The sequence below is a fragment of the Leptonotus elevatus genome, chromosome 1, assembly GCF_054856555.1.
Source record: "Leptonotus elevatus isolate MCC_2025b chromosome 1, RoL_Lele_1.0, whole genome shotgun sequence".
Lineage (NCBI taxonomy): Eukaryota > Metazoa > Chordata > Actinopteri > Syngnathiformes > Syngnathidae > Leptonotus > Leptonotus elevatus.
Genome location: NC_141239.1, coordinates 41061883 through 41080418, shown reverse-complemented (window position 1 = coordinate 41080418; position 18536 = coordinate 41061883). Strand labels below are relative to the sequence as shown.

The following is an 18536-nucleotide window of genomic DNA, read 5'->3' as shown; positions in this document are numbered from 1 at the left end:
TTTATTTCATTTCTAATTTTAAGTACATTTTGTTTTTTTACACCAATTTTAATTTTAGTATGGTTCAGCCAATTTATTTCATTTTATGTTGTTCTGTGTTTGTATTTTATTTAAGTTATTTCTAATAGTTTTTTATCATTCAATTTTAACATTTTTGCATTTTACATTAATTTAATTATTGTAATTAATTTATATTTTATTTTAGTCCAATTTATTCCATTTTATTTTACTTATTTTTGTTTTAATTAACCCATTTTACTTTACTAAAGCCCATTTAAATTTTATTATATGTTATTTAATCTTGTCAAGGACTCATCCACTGCACACTAAAGATTTCATCTTCTTACTGTGATTTTTTTCTAATTTTTTTTTTTAATTGTGTCACAATCTCATATTTGTCTTCCATCATTGTCACTAACAAGCAGTCAGTCTCCCTCTCTCGATTTTGGATACTAAAAAAGAAGTTTCTTTTATTAAAACCAAAACAAAAAAAAGCAAAATGTTGCCTAAATAATATCAGCACCACTGGTGTCTAAAAGGAACACTCATGACATTAAAGTACTGAAGTGCTATCCAAAAATGTCATTATGTGCTCCCGCGCCATCTTTTGAGCTTTAAGTGAAGGAGTCAAAATGTGTTTTTATACAGCCTATTAATTTGGAACTCGTGAGACGGTGCTGTTAGCTGTTCCTAATTAAGTGTCCAGTGTGTGTGTGTGTGTGCGCGTGCGTGTGTGTGTGTGTGTGTGTGTGGAGTGACATAACGGTGCATATGATGGTTGTTAGCAGTTATCTTTTTGACAGTCTGCAGCTCGAAAGAAGGGAAAACAGTAGTCGGTGACCACTAATGAGAGGCCTGCTCCATCCGTAGCTGTCGCCATGGTTACACAATTTTATTTGACACTTCATGTGAAGACCCCCAACTCCCGCGATCCTCCTCCCATGTGAATACTGAGGAGGCGTTTTTCGTGTGTGTTAGGCAGGTATGAATAGAAGAGTATTTTTGCAGCTCATTGTGACACGACTAAAATAACAATCTTGTGTGACACACATGCTTGGTTTTGTTTGTCATGTTTTTCCTAATACAAAAATCATTTATTTCTGGATCAAACATCAAATTTCAACATTCTTAACTGTCTTACAAGAAAAAAGAAGTTGATCCCTGTCAATTGTAAACAGTAAAGCACGCTAATATAGTGACAAAGCTAAATGCGTCTAATTTTTCAAGTGTAAAAAGAAGTTCAGACATTAGTAATACGTAACATGAAGTTAAGGCGAAATAAATAGAGTGGGCCAAAAGTAGGATTCAGAAAAAGAAAGGAAGGTTGCAAGGGAGCGAAAGAAGGAAGGAAGGAAACGAGGATTATGAAAGTTAGGTAAGAAATCATCCAAGAAGGAATGAGTGAAAGGAAGGAATGAGTGAAAGGAAGGAATGAGTGAAAGGAAGAGAGGAAAGAAATCAGGAATGTGGAAGTAAGGATGGTATGAAAGAAATAATGGAAAGAAGGAAGTAAACAAGGATAGTTCAAAAGTATGGTATGAAGGGGAGGAAAGAAGGGCATATGAAAGGAGGGAAGGAGGAAATGGAAGGAAGAGAAAGAAAGAAGGAAGAAAGGAAACACAGAAAGAAGGAAGTAAAGAAGAGTGGTATGAAGGGAAGCAAGGATTGATGGAAGGAAGGAAGGAAGGAAGGAAGGAAGCATGCATGAAGGAACAAAGGAGGAATGAAAGGAGGGAAGGAAAGAAAGGAAGGAGGAAAGAAGCAAGGATCTTAAAAAAGGTGAGAACAAAGTAAAGAAGGATGGTATAAAAGGGAGCAAGGATGGATGGAAGTAGATCAAAAGGAAGGATGCATGACCATGAAGGAACAAAGGAAGGAAAGGAGGGAAGGAAGGATGCTATGGTAGGCGGAAACGAAGTAGATGATGTAATAAAAGGGAGCAAGGAATGAATGGAAGGTAGAAATGAAGAAAGGAAAGAAGGCGGTCTGAAAGGAATCAAGGATGGATGGAATGAAGGAAGGAAGGGTACTATGAAAGGCAGGCACAAAGTAAAAGGGGAGCAATGAGTGAAGAAATGATTTGAAACTGGAAGAAAGGAAAAAAAGTAGGGAAGGGAAAGAAGAAAACAAGGATGGATGAAAGCAACAAAGGAAGGAAGGATGTGCGAAAGGAGGGAAGGACACGGAAAGGAAAAAGAAACGCATGGCCAGAAGAGTGAAATTACAAATTTAGAGAAAGAAAGGAAGCGGGAAGGGAACCCAAACTTCCAAATGCAAAAAAGAAAAAAGAACCATGATTGACAAGTTCAACACACAAAGAATAAAACACTCTGTACTTGCGCGTCTGTTTCCAGTACAGTCGTATGTGTTGTGTCCAGCTCTTATCACAGGAATGAAGGCTCTCAGGGCGGCGATGGTGCTAAGGAATTCCATCCTGATAATTGGTCTCCAGGCCCGTCCAAAGGTTTCGGTTCCCATCGGTTCCTGCGAGAAAGCGGGCAAGAGGTGAAACAGGGCCGAGGGGTGTCGGGAAGGTGCCTTTTGGAGTGTGCGCCGATGACAGACTGCCATGTCGGCGACAAGGGCGACACAAGTCACAACGTTCCGAGACCGACATGGACAAACAGGCAGGACTTTTGATTGAAATTGATTGAATTGAAAACACAATGGGACTGTTTGGCCAATATGACAAGACAACCTTTCTGGAATATGATGCTAATCACAAAGTTTTTTAGCGGAAGTAGTGTTGCGTGCATGTTATAGGAACTAGATATTTTCCACCTGAAACCGTACATTAAGCCAATATATTTATATATTATTTCAAACAATCTCCCTGGAGCACAAAACTAGTTACGAGCTAATGTTTTGTGGCTAAGGCGAAGCTAAAATTGTAGACAAACGCATTGAGACATCTACAGGAAAGGAAAAGCGATTAATAAAGATTTTTAATTGATGCTAAGCTAACATGCTACACAGGTGTTGCAGTTTAGCCATCGCTAAGCTAAACGTGTGACACGAGAATTTTGGAGACACATGAAACACAATGGGGCCATTTGCCCCAATGTGAAAGATTTGGGACATCATTTCTGGAGTACAAAGCTAGTCATGAGCTAATGTTTTTAGCTAATTCTAAGCTAAACATGCTAAACATGAAATTTGCAGACACCTGAAACACAATCAGGCTGTCACCAGTAAGATAGATTTGGGGCAACATTTCTAGAGTACAGAGCTAGTTGTGATATAACATTTTTAGCCGATGCTAAGCTAACAATGCTATACACATGTTGCGGGAAATGTTGCTTTGTTGGCGACTTTTCGTTGAGTGTTCTATTTCAGAATACCGCTGAGATGCTAAGTGAGTGTTGCTGTGGGATCAGGATGGATTGAAGGTGAAAAACTTGTCATTGCTTTCCTTTTGTTGTGCTCAACTTGACGCACACACATAGCAAGGACACACAATGGCAGCTTATCGCGGCACAAGTGCGATGGTAGCAGCGCACGAGGAGGTAGCTGCTATTTTCAGAGCTGTGATGTGGAGTGAAGCAGACTGATGAGGGTCTGCACTCTGTCACTGACAAGACCACTGTCAAGCGGCAATGCCAAAATAACCGCACGTGTAGACTTTCACAATAAAATACACACGCGCACGCACGCACACAAAATCAAGTTTCATGTGTCCAAAACAACAGTGTACAGTAAATAATTTGGTATTTTTAATTTTCACATGACAAAATAATAATAATAATAATAATAATAATATATTTTAATTTTTTTACATAATCACGTCTATTTACTTTTCCACATCTTTAGTTTTTAAATTGCTATCCCTCCTCTGTTAATGTATTTATTTGTTTTAAACATGTTGTTAGTGTTAAATTACATTTATAATATCATTATTAAAATGTGGCTTAAATAAATACTAATTTTTCATGCAGTTATTTGTTTTGTGACCATATGTGTCTTTTATTCTTCAAATTTTTAGTTTTTCACTTTGTATCTCATCCCAAGTAATTTGTTTATGTATTAATTTTTATTAATGTATGCATGTATTTTTATTTTATTTTGAGCACCACATTTTGTAATCATTAAGAAATGTGAAAATGTTTTTTTCACCAGGGCCGAAAGCTTTTCCCAGCTGAGTTTGAACGAGAGGTGAAGTACACTTCGGCCTGATCGCCAGACTATGGCAGGGCATGTATAGACAAACAACCATTGACACTCACCTTTGCACCTAAACATCTTAGTGTTAATGCTAATTTAAAGCAGATTTTTTTTTATAATACAAAAACTACTGTTTTAATTGTAATGTTGTGAAAATGTTATTAATTTTGTGGATCCAGACCTGCTTAGGTCACATTTTGGGTCTCAAACTTGAGATAGAGGTCTCGACTTGGACACACTCTTATTTTGAAAGTCTGACTGCTGGCTCTTTCCGCTCCTCTGCATCCTTGCTGGCTTGACACCGGTGGCTTGTGAGGACCCGCGGGGGACGGTGGAAAGCAGCATAGAGTAGATGGGATCATTTGGCCGACATGAGATTCTTCTTCTCCTGCGCACTTTCTTAGCACATAAACTTGATGGAGAATGACGTTAAACTAAAGACGACAACTTCCTGTGTGTTGTTTTCTGTCTTTTTTCAATTTTAATTGCAGTTCAATTGTCTGAAATTAACTGCAATTTAGTGTACTTTCCCTCCTTTTTATTTTTTTTACCTCAATGTAACATCCAGCATCCCATGTCACCCTGGCAACCAGCCTTCATCATCATCATCATCATCATCTTCCAGGCAGCATCAGCATCCCTATCCCTCAGCAGCTTTGCATGTGCACTTTAAATTTGAATTCAAATTTGGCACTTCCTGATGCTGATTTGGTTTTTGCGGGAAGGTTAATGTGTTGTCATCATCATCGTTGTCAAGATGCCCGTGAGACGCGGTCACGTCGCCCTCCAGAACACTTACCTCGATACCATCATCAGGAAATTTGACGAGCGAAGTAAGCCTCTTCATATTTTTGAATCTCTGCCTTATTTTGATCATAAACTGCATTTCTGTTGAATGTTGCATAGTTGCAAGTGGCGGTATATACACTTTCAATGACTTCAATTTAGTTTATATGAAATATTTCCAACGTATTTCTACGCCCGACTAAAATGAAAGACGGATTTTTCGTTGTTTGTGTCTGAATCTGTTGAAAAATGGCGGCTCTTGTTCAATTCTGAGAGTGGTTGCCGAAATGAAACTTTAGATGTCCTTGGTCACGTGTATCAAATGTAATCTGCATCAGAGCTGAGATGAATAGGTCAAGTTTCACATGTTGTTCTTTGCTTATGAGATGATGTTGCTCAATTGCCTTGAACTTTGGGAGTCAAATATGTCAAAAACAGTCAGTGTCAAGACTCAGAAAAGTCATAGCACACCCCTAAAGATCAAGTTGCTCATTTTGTTTTTCATTGTGTTTGCATCTGTTTTGAAATGTTCAATTCTGAGAAGGTGTTACTGAAAACAAAACAAAACCAACTCTTTTTTGAGGACTACGTTGCTGGTTGGCACATCCCAGCCTGTCATAGTAATATACATGATGACATCAGCACAAAGTGATTGGTCAAGGCGATGCCATCGCGTCATTGCTATTCTGCCAATTCGTTTCAGGACTAAGAAAAGTAATAGCGCACTTGAGTAGATCACGCAAATCACACATCCTTGATTATGCCTGGATATGTCGAGAAAACGATGCTGCTATATAAATACTGGGCGATAATGCCGAAGGAAAGCTCAAACACAATCAAAACATTTGATGTAAGTGTGCTAATGCTAATGTAGCAGCTGCTATTGAAGGCAGACACGTATGTAACACATGCAACCACAGAGGTTGGCCCGCTCTGTTTTCAGCCTTTTAACTGCCGACTTCAACGAACACGAGTCACGACCCCGATGCGCTCGTCTTTGATTGCGACGTCACTCTGGCTACCCACAATCCCCTTGGGCCTCCTGTGCTACATCTCATCTTCCTCTGCTCCCCATATTGGCATTTGAAAACCCTCATTGTCACTCAGTGGTTGCTAAGCAGCACGCTCACCTGCTGGGGAGTCAGGACACAGTGGATTTTACACAGAAACCAGAATTGGTGGGATGTAGTGTAGAAAAGGAACCAAAATCCAATGCCAACCAACTGTACAGAAATAGTACACACGTAGCTTACATGTAGCGAAGCGGTGACATTTCCACGCAACTCTCTCTGTTAAGTGTCCAGCTGCTCCTCCGTGGCCTCTCAGGAGCCATTGTGATGCTAAGCAGCCTCCACTTCATTAGTTCCACTCCACATGATTGTTGACTGTATTAATAGCTAGCGAGACATATTGTATTGTCACACACAAAATGGAGAATGAAGTGAGCATTTTGTACTGGACACGAGTGGCCGCGTGCCTTGAAAAAGACCGGAAATCAATAAGCTCACAATTAGAAAGGAGCGTTAGTTTTCTATTCCAAAGGTAAACATATTGGTTTAAAATATCCACCCATCCATCAATTGTCTATTGTTCATTAAATTGTTTATCCATCACAAGGGTCGCGGGGCTGCTGGTGTCTATCCCTTAAAACTGTTGCTGGATTAAAATAGATCAAATCAATTTTGTTGTCATCGTACAATAATATGTTGTATAAAAGCTTTTTATATGGACAACAAGCAAAAGAGAACTAGCAACAGCTGGGAAATGCTAAAGGAAAAACAAAAATGGCGCTACACCAAAAGTAGGGAGCTACAGCTAGCAAATGTGTCAATATTACTATAAAGTGCCTTTGGTGTCCTCATCACAATCATTCAGCTAGCATTAAAATGCAAGTACAATGCTAAGTCTCTTAAAATGTTTTCCATAATATATATATATATATTTATAAGGGGTGTTCGAAAAAATCGATTCGGCAATATATCGCGATATTACAGCGCGCAATTCTCGAATCGATTCGATATGTGGCCGAATCGATTTTTAAACATATATTTTTTTTTATGGGAATATTCAACAAAACTTCTTACTTAGGGTTAGGATTTACACATTAAGCATGGAAGAACGTTAAATTAATGGAACATTAAGCCTTAATATTTTATTTCAGTGCTGTTCAAACATGAAACAGACTGCAACCTGTTTGTTAGATGCAGTGGCTCACTTATAAGCCTGAAGTTTCAGATAAATAAATACATTTTCATGCAAATCTTACAGCGTACATGTACAAGTTTACTGATTAGTATTTTCTATATTTGAGTTTTAAAAGAATCGCAATAATCAATTTATAGATTCGCATCGGGGTTAATCAGTAGCGAATCGAATCGTGACCTTTTGTTAAATAGTTACAGTCCGTTTGATAGCTGAATCATGCTGTTATGTGAATGTCCACTGGGTGCTCATTAAATGCAAACATGTCCAGCCCGTCAGCAAGCGCACATATTTTGTTGTATGCATGTACACTGTCTGCTTGTTGAAAAAAAAAGAAGTAGAAGTCTCAAAGGTGACTTATGTTGACAGACTCATATACTAAGGTTTATTTTCTCTTTTTTATCTTGTGAAATCATTTTACAGTGGTAATTGTAGTAGTAGTAGTAGTAGTGCTAGTAGTAGTAGTAGTAACAGTAGTAGAGCTCAAAAGATAAATAATTTAATGAGGTTACCTGCCTTTTAATAAGCAAGTATTGAAGCTAATTGGCTACAGCTTGCTAATGCTAAGGGTTACATTCTCGTTTTCACATAATAGTAAGACTATTTTACAGTAGTAGTTAAAAGTAATTGTATTAGTGATACCAAACAAATACACCAGTATTTGATCACAAAACTTTAATATTGGGGCACAAAATGTCTTATTTTTACTTAAAAAAAAAAAAAAGAAGCTACATATTAAAAAAAAAAATTGTACATTAGTTCAAAAATGCTGAGTAAGTTCTTCTAACTAGCAAAAACAATACAATACAATACAATACAAAACAAAACAACCAAAACACACATCCAAATCAATCAAAATCTCTAAGTCCTAACATGTGGTCCTTCCAGATCGCAAGTTTGTGATCGCCAACGCGCAGATGAAGAACTGCGGCATCATCTTCTGCAACGAGGCCTTCTGCCAGATGTTCGGCTTCACGCGGGCCGAGATCATGCAGCAGCCGTGCACCTGCCAGTTCCTGGTGGGGCCCGGCACCATGAAGAGCGCCCTGGCGCAGCTCGCTCAGGCCCTGCTCGGCTCCGAGGAGCGCAAGGTGGAGATCCTCTACTACGCCAAGGAAGGTACAAAAAACGTATTCATCGACTCATCAAATTGCTGCTCTGGGCTGGTTCCGTTTGGACATATTATTCCACATTCTGTGGTTCTGCTAGTGGAGCAGGAGGGTAAATCCAGGTGCCCCCTCAAACCATTATTGACAAACAACTTGGCCTACAAATGTGAAACTATTTTTATTTAGCCACAAAAGGTTATATATATTGTCACATAAAAAAAAATATTTGTCAAAAAATAGCTTACCATGAAAGTTGTATTTTGACACAGAAATGCACCAATTGTCACACAAGTTTTATATTTCATCACCAAAGTGCAATATAAAAATAATAATAATAGTAAAAGTAATAGTTGACACAAAAATGCAATATTAGTGCAAAACATGCAATAGTAGACCACAGAAAATTTTATTTTTGAATTTAAAAAAAACAAGCATAAGATCACAACAAGGGTTTGGCCACAAAGGTGCAATATTTGTTCAAAAATGAAATGCATGGTTCACACAAAAATGTTATACAGTATATTGTCATAAATAATAATAATAATAATAAATGTGTCACAAAAGTGCAAAATATGCATAGAAAATACAATACTTGATCAACTAAAAGTAAAATCATTTAAAATAATCTTGAAAGAAAAGTTATGTGTGTGTCAACCATGCTGTCAACTTCATAATCCATCCACGAGAGTCAAAGCAATTGGGCTGAGGCGACCTCCATGAGCAAGTGCCGCGGAAGCAGCCCCAAAAATGATTACAATATTGGACTCGGATTACTTTTTTTGATGAAATTGGAAAATGGCAGTATAGCAACATGTAAATATCGCAAATCAAAGATAAAAGACACGACATCTGTGTGAACTTTTATTTGTTAAAGGCAGGTAAGCTAGCTGTGTCAACTGCTAGCTTGACAGTTTAGCTCGTCTTTAACTACTCTCAGTTCGGCATTTAAAGGAGAAGACAATAAGGTGAGAAATTAGACACTAGTGCAATCTTGAAACTATAGCATTTTTTTTAAGTGTAAAAAAGCAATTTTTTTGCATTATAATCAGTGAAAAAAATAGTTTACCAGTCGAATATATGTTGCGCTGAGCAAACTTGTATGATTAAAATTTTTCCCCCCACACTAACTTGGGACTTGCTTGAAACTTGAAGGTCACATGACATGAGCCTTGCTTGTACCTGGCAAATACGTGACCTCCTCCCTCCCGTGTTAACGAGTACATCGTGTCATCAAATGACAGGCACATGCAGGCCGTGCATGGTGGGCATCGTTCCGGTGAAGAATGAGGAAGGCGTCGTCATCATGTTCATCCTGGACTTCCAGGAGCTCGTCGACCCCACGCTTAAGAAATCTCGACTCAGGCAGCGAGTCAGCCAAGGCTGGCTCTACTGTGAGGACTTTCATTTTTTTTTCTTTACTCTCCACAGTGGTGTCTCGTGATACGACTTTCCAGATGCGGACTGTCGTTTGACCAATTATTTTTGCTTTGATTTAGAAAGAGTGAACACAAAAAAAAAGGCCTCAAGCTGTTTATTGATGCTGCAAACTAAATATAAACACACAACTTTTTCTTCTGCTAGATGAATATTAACACACGATGTAAAATAGGCCAAGAAATATGATTGAATATCAAATGCAGTTATGGCGTGAAACTCTTCTTTGTTTGTGTCGACATGAGATGCTGGAGAGACCCGTGTTTTGAGTCACGAGTGTGGTCATTGAACAATTTAATGGTCGCATATTATTCAACTTTTCAACATACTCAAATAGTTCTCAAATGTGTAAAAGACATTTCTGTGACATGCATTCGTCAAAATTGACTTTGGATCTAATATTTTTGCTGTCCCTAAATCAGCCAAAAAACGCTCTGTTCAAAACAGCCTGTTTTAGGGGTGTGACCCTTTTATGTAAATAGCTGCACCAGGCCACGCCTAGGCCACACCCTTCTCTCTTGAAGGGGCAGTGATTTCGGTCATGGTAGCATGTGCTAATGTTGTGAATGGAAACGACTGGCCATGGGAGCCGAAGAAAAGAAAAATACAGACATGTCTTTTACACATTTGAGAACTATTTTAATATGTGGAAAAGTGGCATAACGTTTTACCATAAGAAAAAGTAACGTTACTACAGAGACTATGTTGTGTTAGTTGGTGATTGTTTAGGCAATGGTTATTTTGGCCGTGAATGTCTGCGATTTGCCGTGAATGCTTGTAGACATTTACAAGCGGTTCTGAATAACACAAATGTGCACATTTAGGCCACTGCGCAGTCGCAACGTGCAAGCCGTCTCGTCGGGACCACTTAGCGGCCGGTTAGCGTCACAAAGTCATGTCAACTAGGTGGCGAGCTGCCAGTCACGGCAAATTAACCACCGCGGATTGTAGCTAGAAAAAAACAATACGCAACCGTTTCATATTCTCCAACCACTGTCTGCTTTATCATATCTGACCTCTTGTAACCAAACGACCTCCACAAGACAAATGTAGCTCCCACTTTAGGCACTAAAAATACACCGGTAATCTGGTAGAAGGTGCACATCTCTTATTAGAAAGGATAGCAAGAAAGGCTAAATCAAAAATGTTAAACTTACATCTTTCCCGTTTGCAGTCGTGTCACACTGTTGGGACCGATCCATTATGTTTAAACGTGTTGCTAATCCAGCTCTGAACAGTCTTTCATTAACAAAACAGTCCTTCAAAAATAAAATTAATCCACTGTCTTCTCAAAGACTTGATCATTGTTTCTCCTCTCCACGGAACATTTGTGGGGAGAAAAAGAAAAGAGCAGCCATCTTCTCGAATTTCAGTGGGCGTGACAAACCTTTAGCAGAGGTGGTGCCACTAACCCGAGGGGGCGGGGTCGAGTGCACTTCCGTGTCTTTTTGACGTCACTAAGTCACGGAAGTTTAATCTGCCCGTTTGAAGCACACATTTTTATAAAGGAGGAGGAAGCTAAAGAAGTCGCGGACGGATTTTTTTTGTAGACAAGCCGAGGATAGAAAACTCCACTAAAGTACATTTTCACACTATGGGACCTTTTACTCATATCTCAAGGCACCACTGTACTTTCATATTTGTTTTTAACTTGATTTTCCTCATCTTTGTCTAATTGTTGTTACTTTCTAGCCTTTTGTATTTCATTTTGTCCCACTGTTGATTTTCGCCCCCTTCTCTTTTCTACTTTTGTCCTTTTGACATGTTGCTCTCTCCTTGCTCTTGTTTTTGTTGCTTTCTATCCTCTCACGTCTCACTTTGTCTAGTTCAGTCATTTTTGTCTCGTATTTTTTGTGTGATTTTCCACTTTTCTTCTTTTTTTACTTGTTTCCTTTTTTTCTTGTTTTGTTTCACTTTCTATTCTCTTTTGTCTCACTTTTTTTTAAACAAGTTTTCTCATTTTTGTCTCATTAAGTTATTGTTTGCTTTTTCTTGCTGCTTTTTAACTTCTTACTTTTGTTTGCTTTATTAAAATTCTTGTTGAGCTTGGTCTTTCTTTTATCACATTTTTTTGTCATGTTTGTACTCCTTGTCGCAATAGCTTTTGACTTAATCTCATCTTGTATTTTTTCCCCATTGTTGCCTGTTATCGCTTGAATCTAATTTTGTCTCCCTTTTTTTACCATTGGTCATTTTCTGTCATCTGTTGTTTTTTATTTGTTTTCCTTTCCTTTGTCCAGGGTTAATATAGTTTTGGAATTTTCATTTTAGTTAGTTTTTATTTCGTTTTTTATTTTTATTTTTTAATTGCGTTAGCTGTAATTAGTTTTCAGTGTGGTTCTGTTAGTTTTGATTAGTTTTAGTAATTTAAAAGATGCTTAAATTTAGTTTAGTTTTAGTTAGTTTCAGGATTCGTTTTTTTTATGTGTATAAACGCCATGGTAAATGAAAAAAGCGACACATTTCTTACCTAGTGTTGCATTTGGGCTGAGTTAAATGAAAAATCAGGTGAACCAAGCCATTGGAGCCAAAAGTCAAGCACGAATTGTCGTCTAGGAGTGACGTCATCTGAAGGTGCTTTTCTATTGGCTGCTGCGAGATGACGTCAAATCTGTGACACACTTTCAAACATTTATATTCAGGTTAATATCGAAACGAAGGACATTTTCGTTATAATAATAGTTAGTTTTGTAAATGTAAAATGTAGTTTAAATTAGTTTTAGTTTTTTTTAAGCATTTTCGTTTTTATTTTATTTCGTTATAGTTTTTTGAATTGTTTTCGTTAGTTTTCGTTGCATTTGTCGCTTTCTAAATTCTTGCTTGTGATTTTGTCACACTTTTAGTGTAGTTTGTCATTTTTGTCTGGTTATTTTCTACTTCTCACTTTTGTCTGTTGATGCTTCTCATTTTTTTTGCACTTTCTAATAATTCTTAAAAAATATATTTTTTTCACTTGTTTCTTCTCATCATGTTTGTCTTGTTTTTTTTTGTCACTGTCTAGCCTTATTCGTCTATTTTTGCCTCATTTTAAGATAGCCTTCTCACTTTTGTCTTGTTGTATTTTATATCTATTTTTTAACTTATTTTTAATTAACTTGACAAGTTTTGTCATTTGTATCTCAATGTCTAGTTTGGTCATTTTGCTTCATCTGTCTTTCTTGAATTTTCTTTAGCTTATTCTTTTCATTTGTCTTCTTTTTTTTTTTTTTTTGCTTTCTAGCTAATTTCTCAAGCCTCTGTTGCTTGAACTTAATTGTAATTCTTAAATCTCTCTCAGGTCAGAATCGCAGGTTGAAGATGCGACTGCCAGTGTTGCGCTCCATGCGGCGGCGGCAGTCACTCTCCAAAGATCAGTTTGAGGGTGTAGTGGTGGACTACTTGCAGGTAAGAGAACTTTTTGTAGAATAAATAAAATTTCTATTGGGGGGAAAAAACGCTGCAAAGTCTGACTTTTTGTGGTCCGTTCTCACGAAATTCCATGTGAAAGTGCCATTAAACAGCTGCATGGAATTGTTTAAAGGGAAAAAGCCATCAAAGAGAAAAATGAAAAACAAATGAGCCACTCGCTCATGTTTGGACGTCTCTGCTGTGTTTTTTTTTTAGGGATGTCACTTCCTGATAGGATCCATGAGCAAAGCAATCCGGAAATATACTCCGTCACGTCGGACACATTACAACACACACGCGCGCGCACACTTACATTCCTTTCTTTTGCTGCCTCACGCTCACCAGTGTTCCAAACTTTTTTGAAACAAAACATTCCGCTGTGGAGCCATCACAGGCTGTCATTGGCTAAGTCGAGAGTATAAGTAGCAAATTTAGCATAACTAATCGTCACAATGAAGTGAGTTTGCATATATGAAAAAGTCATTAGTAAAGGAGGCTCCGTGGTGTAATTTTTTCAAACATTTCTATCGTCATGCAAGTGTGGAAAAAAAGTCATTAAAACGAAAAAACAAAATGACTTGCCCATGGATGACACATGATGTTGGCAGGGCAAGGAAAATAAGGAACGTCAGGAAGGATTGTAACTGTAAGCTATATACTGGTATATTATGTTAGGAGTGTACATCTCTCTACAAAACAAGATTTGATACATTTCTCAATGTATGGCATGTGATATGGTTCAAAGATTTGACCATTTTAAAATGATTAATTGTGGTTCAATTCAGTGAGATTACGATTTGATTCACTATGGTACAACTGTAACTTTTGGGTCATTAAAGTCAAAGAAACAACAAATCCTCAGTGCTGTCAAGCCGATTTATTCCTGGTGTCCATCTCTCACAAAAGACGATTCCATGCATAGCCTGATACATGAGGTGCAATATGATTCAAAGATGCCATGCATTTTAAAATGTCATTATTTGATTTGGTTCGTCAAATCAAAAAGGAATTTCTGATACCAGTATCTTGTGGTTGTTTTGTGATCAGGAACTAGAAATGATAAATTAGACTAGAAAATTGCCATTCATTTCATGCAATTTTAAGGAAAAATGAAATGAATTGCTTTAAAACTATCCGTCATTGTTTTTTTTGTTTTGGGGGGTTATGTATCAAAAGTACTAGTGGTATCTGTACTTGGTATTGGTGACCACACAAGGGTTGAGTACTTGTACTGGTATAGGTCTGAAAATATATATAATAATTAGCTGTGTATAATATATACTAAGACATAATTAGTTTTTCTAAAACCGAACTGAACCGAAAACCGAGAGCACAAACCGAACCGAACCGTGGAATTTGTGAACCGTTCCACCCCTAATATATATATATATATATATATATATATATATATATATATATATATATATATATATATATATATAAAACGTATGTATATTTTTAAGCCCAACAGTGAGGAAGTCCCCCTGAAGGATTTCCGCATCCCGTCTAAGGAGAGCTGCATGCAGTCCGAGACTGAAGCCCTCATAGAACAAGACCTGGACCCTCCCTCTCCCGCCGCCCATCCCTCCGCCAAGCGTCGCTCCCTGCTGACGGACCGCCTGGACCCGGGCCTGCCCTCAACCAGGGGGACCTTATCCCGAAGCAGCTCGCGGGAAAGCGTCCGCAGCCTGCGACGCGCCTCATCTCTGGATGACATTGACGGGATGAAAGCCGAGTGGAGCGCTCGCCCCAGAGAAGCCCGGACTAACAGTGAGTCTTAGAAGCGCACTTTAAGGCCTTAATATAATAATATAATAAAAATAATAATAATAATAACGGACTTAAGAATGACAACAAACCACATTATCAAAGAGAAACCACAGCAATGCTACCTGCTAAAATCCTGTTTTGGAGGGGACAGGGAAAAAGAAAATGAAAAAGTGAACAGCCAAAAGCAACAACAATATCTTCTGTTTCAATCAATCAAAAAGACAACAATACATTTCAATACTTTATACTTTAAGAGGGATAGCAACACCAAAGACATATTTTGCTTTGTGCAGATCTGAAGCCGAGCGGTCCCAACTCCACCTCAGACTCGGACCTGATGAGGCATCGGGCCATTGGGCGCATCCCGCAGGTGACGCTCACCTTCGGCTCGGACCGCGTCAGACCGCCGTCGCCCGGCGAGATCGAGATCATCGCGCCCAGCAAAGTTAAAGACAGAACACAGAATGTCACTGAGAAGGTGACGCAGGTAACACAGGTGAGATCACAAGTCATTGTTACCTCCGCCAGGGAGTTTGCCTAAGTCATACTTGAACATTTTCAGAAAACTACAAAACACACAATTCAAGTTTTTTTAAAACAATTATGCTACATATCCTGTGTGAAAGGAAATTGCCTTTTGTAAACTGTAATATTAGCTGGGGTTTTTTCCTAAAATGAAATATCACAAGTTTTATTCCAGATCTGATCCAGATTAAGTATTTATGACTGTTTAAACGCAACATAGAAAATCCCATAGAAAAGGGTCAAATGCTCAGATTTTGGTCAAATGTCATCATATTACTTTTTTTGTAGTTATTGCTCTTTGTTCCCTTTGAATGAATTTTGAAATGAATATATATATATATATATATATATATATATATATATATATATATATATATATATATATATATATATATATATATAAAAATAGTGAAAAAATAAAAATAAAAAATGCGAAAATAAAACTGATTGGAAATGCCAGAAATTCGAAAATGAGCCCTAAATTCACCCCAAAAATGTTTTTACGCTTAGAAGGGTTGGATTACGAAAAAAGGAAAATGCGAATTGTGGCTTTGGAAACAGGTTTTGCGAATAACCGCTGGTGAGACCAGAAAACAGAAAACAAAGAAACACTACGGTTTATCAAGAATTACAAACTCACGCAACGTCATCGCACGGCGCAGTTGCTTCCTGGTCTTTTTCTTCATTTAAATTACTTGTGGATCACATCTCTTAATGGTGTATACCGCCACCTACAGCGGCGGAGTCCCCTCTCAATATTCGCAAAAGAAGAATAGTTGAAAACGGGCACAAGTCGCATGTCCGTTTTGTGCATTTTTAGCACATTTGCTTAAAAACAAAACAAAACAATTGGACGGAAACCCGACTGTTGTTACCCAAACAATGATTTGGCAAAGGAGAGATTTTCAAGCCTTGGCAGAGGTCTGTTATTTGTTCTTACAACCTAAAGTGTGTATAAGACAAATTAAGATAACATTTATTAGTTCCACACTGGGGAGATTTGCCAAAACATATCAAACCAAGTTTTAGTCCAGATCTGATCCAGACTAAGTAACGTCAGTGTAAATACCGTACAACATCAAAAATCTCATGGAAAATGGTCAAGCACAGCTTTGTCGTATTTCATTCAGGATCTTATTACATGTTGATCTCTTTGAATCAGGTTTGAGCTGTTCTACCTTTTAAGGTCCTACATTCAGTGATTTGGCCAAGGACAAAAGTTCGAGCCTTGGCAGAGGTCTTTTGAGTGTCCTCGCTGTCATTTATCTTTTAGCTGGAAGTGAAAGTGACATTTATATTTCTACTCCTCCACTACCAACTGTGAGAACAACTCTAACTCTCACGTCCTTTTCCCTCTCACTGTGTGTGTGTGTGTGTGTGTGTGTGTGTGTGTGTGTGTACGTGTGCGTGCATGTGCATGTGCGTACATGCATGAGTTTGTGTGACAGGTTCAGGTCATTAAGTATCACCGCTCTCATGCAATCACACACACACACGGACGGGTATGTCTATAAATGGTGGGCCGCCTCTGGCTTCTCGGCAGGGGTGCGAGATGATGTGCGGCAAGAAATAATCTCACCTGAGGTGTGACATGTGTCTTCACGCCGTGCACACTTTGTCGCCTCCACACCACGACAGTGTCAAAACCACCTCGACACAAGACAGCTCTTGTAATATCAAGGAAAGCAGCCAGTGAAATGGAAATTGATTTAGCTCAGAGCTTGTTGGATTTTCTGTTTGCACCCGGTTTATTTGGCAGTTTGCTTTTGTTGCACCCAGTTTACATGTCCATTTGACTTTATGGCCTCCTGTTTATTTGCCAGTTTGACTTTAGAAACCCTGTTGACTTATCAATGTGGCTTTGCCGACTTCAGTTTCTTTATCAGTTTTCTCTTTGTTACTTCCCATTTTTGTTTTGGTTTTGTTGACCCTGGTTCGCTTGCCAAAATTGTTCTTTTTGAAATGTTGCTTCTCCTTGTTGACTTGCCAAATGCCAGTTTAGAGCGTGGTGTCTGTGTGCGCCCACCGAGTAACGTTGGTCTGGCCGGCTGGGAGTGCGTGACCTTGGTCTCTTGGGCTAATGGATGTGGAGGACAGCGTTTACACCTTGCAGGCTAACACAGCCGCGTCACAGTGACGATGGCGTTAAATTGCCTTTACGTTAGTTATTGTTGCGTCACGTTATAAAAATTGCCGGCTGTTTAATTGAGTTTCGATTGGCACCTTGCAAAGCGAAATGAAGGTTGCCATTGATCCTCGTTGCTATCGATTGGTCTGCATAGCGTGATGAGTAGGAAAGACTGGGATTATGTGTGTGTGTGTGCGTGCGTACGTGCGTGCATGTGATTGTGTGTGCGTGTGTGTGCATGGCACCCCCTGGCTTCCACAGAGGAAATGTGAGGATTTTATTTGTAAGTGCCAGTAAATTCACTTTATTCAAATTCTCCAACACTGCTTGTTATCATGACATTATTGTCTCATATTTCGCCATTCAATACATTTAAATGTTTTCCCGCCTGCCATGTAATGGAGCTGTTCCGAATCAGTGGTGGCAAATCCAGGCCCAGAAAGTAAAAACCCTGCCACAGTTTGGCTTTAGCCCCAGGAGCTAGCTAGCTAACATCAGGGGCTAAAGCCCCAGGTGGCAAATCCGGGTCCAGGAAGTAAAAACCCTGCCACAGTTTGGCTTTAGCTCCTGATGTTAGCTAGCTAGCTAGCTAGCTAACATCACTATGTTTAATATCTGGACCTGGATTTGCCACCTCTGTTCCTAATATTGTGTCCCCCTCGCAAGCTTAATTATGGTGACTATATAGGAAAAAAATCATTGTTGAGTTACTGTCAATCCAAATTTAGAATTTCAGGGAAGCTATTGAATTGACTCTCTTTTGCTGCGGTATCTAATAAAGTGACTGGCGAGTGTAATGCGTCACTCCAAATTGTACAGATACACTCAACAAACACAACACTTTTGTTTTTGCTCTTATTTTTTTATGAGACGAACTCAAAGATCTAAAACTTCTTCCGTGTGCGCAATATCACCATTTCTCTCAAATATTGTTCACAAATGTTATCTCAATCTGTGGTAGTGTGCACTTCTCCTTTGCCGAGACAATCCATCCCATCTCACAGGTGTGCCATAGCGAGATGCTGATGAGACAC

The 18536-nt window shown here is 38.6% G+C and overlaps 1 protein-coding gene across 3 annotated transcripts in view; it reads left to right on the top strand.

Annotated features, from left to right (window-relative positions):
- Window positions 1-4487: 4487 nt before the first annotated feature.
- Window positions 4488-18536, top strand: part of kcnh6a (potassium voltage-gated channel, subfamily H (eag-related), member 6a) — a 30739-nt gene continuing 16690 nt past the window's right edge. For 2 of the 3 annotated variants that reach the window (XM_086058463.1, XM_086058447.1), the window contains exons 1-6: window positions 4522-4994; window positions 8038-8268; window positions 9500-9649; window positions 12970-13076; window positions 14543-14849; window positions 15143-15345. In XM_086058463.1, coding sequence (XP_085914589.1) covers window positions 4919-4994; window positions 8038-8268; window positions 9500-9649; window positions 12970-13076; window positions 14543-14849; window positions 15143-15345 — 1074 coding nt within the window. In that variant the 5' untranslated portion in view covers window positions 4522-4918. Of the gene's footprint in view, window positions 4995-8037; window positions 8269-9499; window positions 9650-12969; window positions 13077-14542; window positions 14850-15142; window positions 15346-18536 lie in introns of all 3 variants that reach the window. The other variant, XM_086058455.1, reaches the window with a different exon arrangement.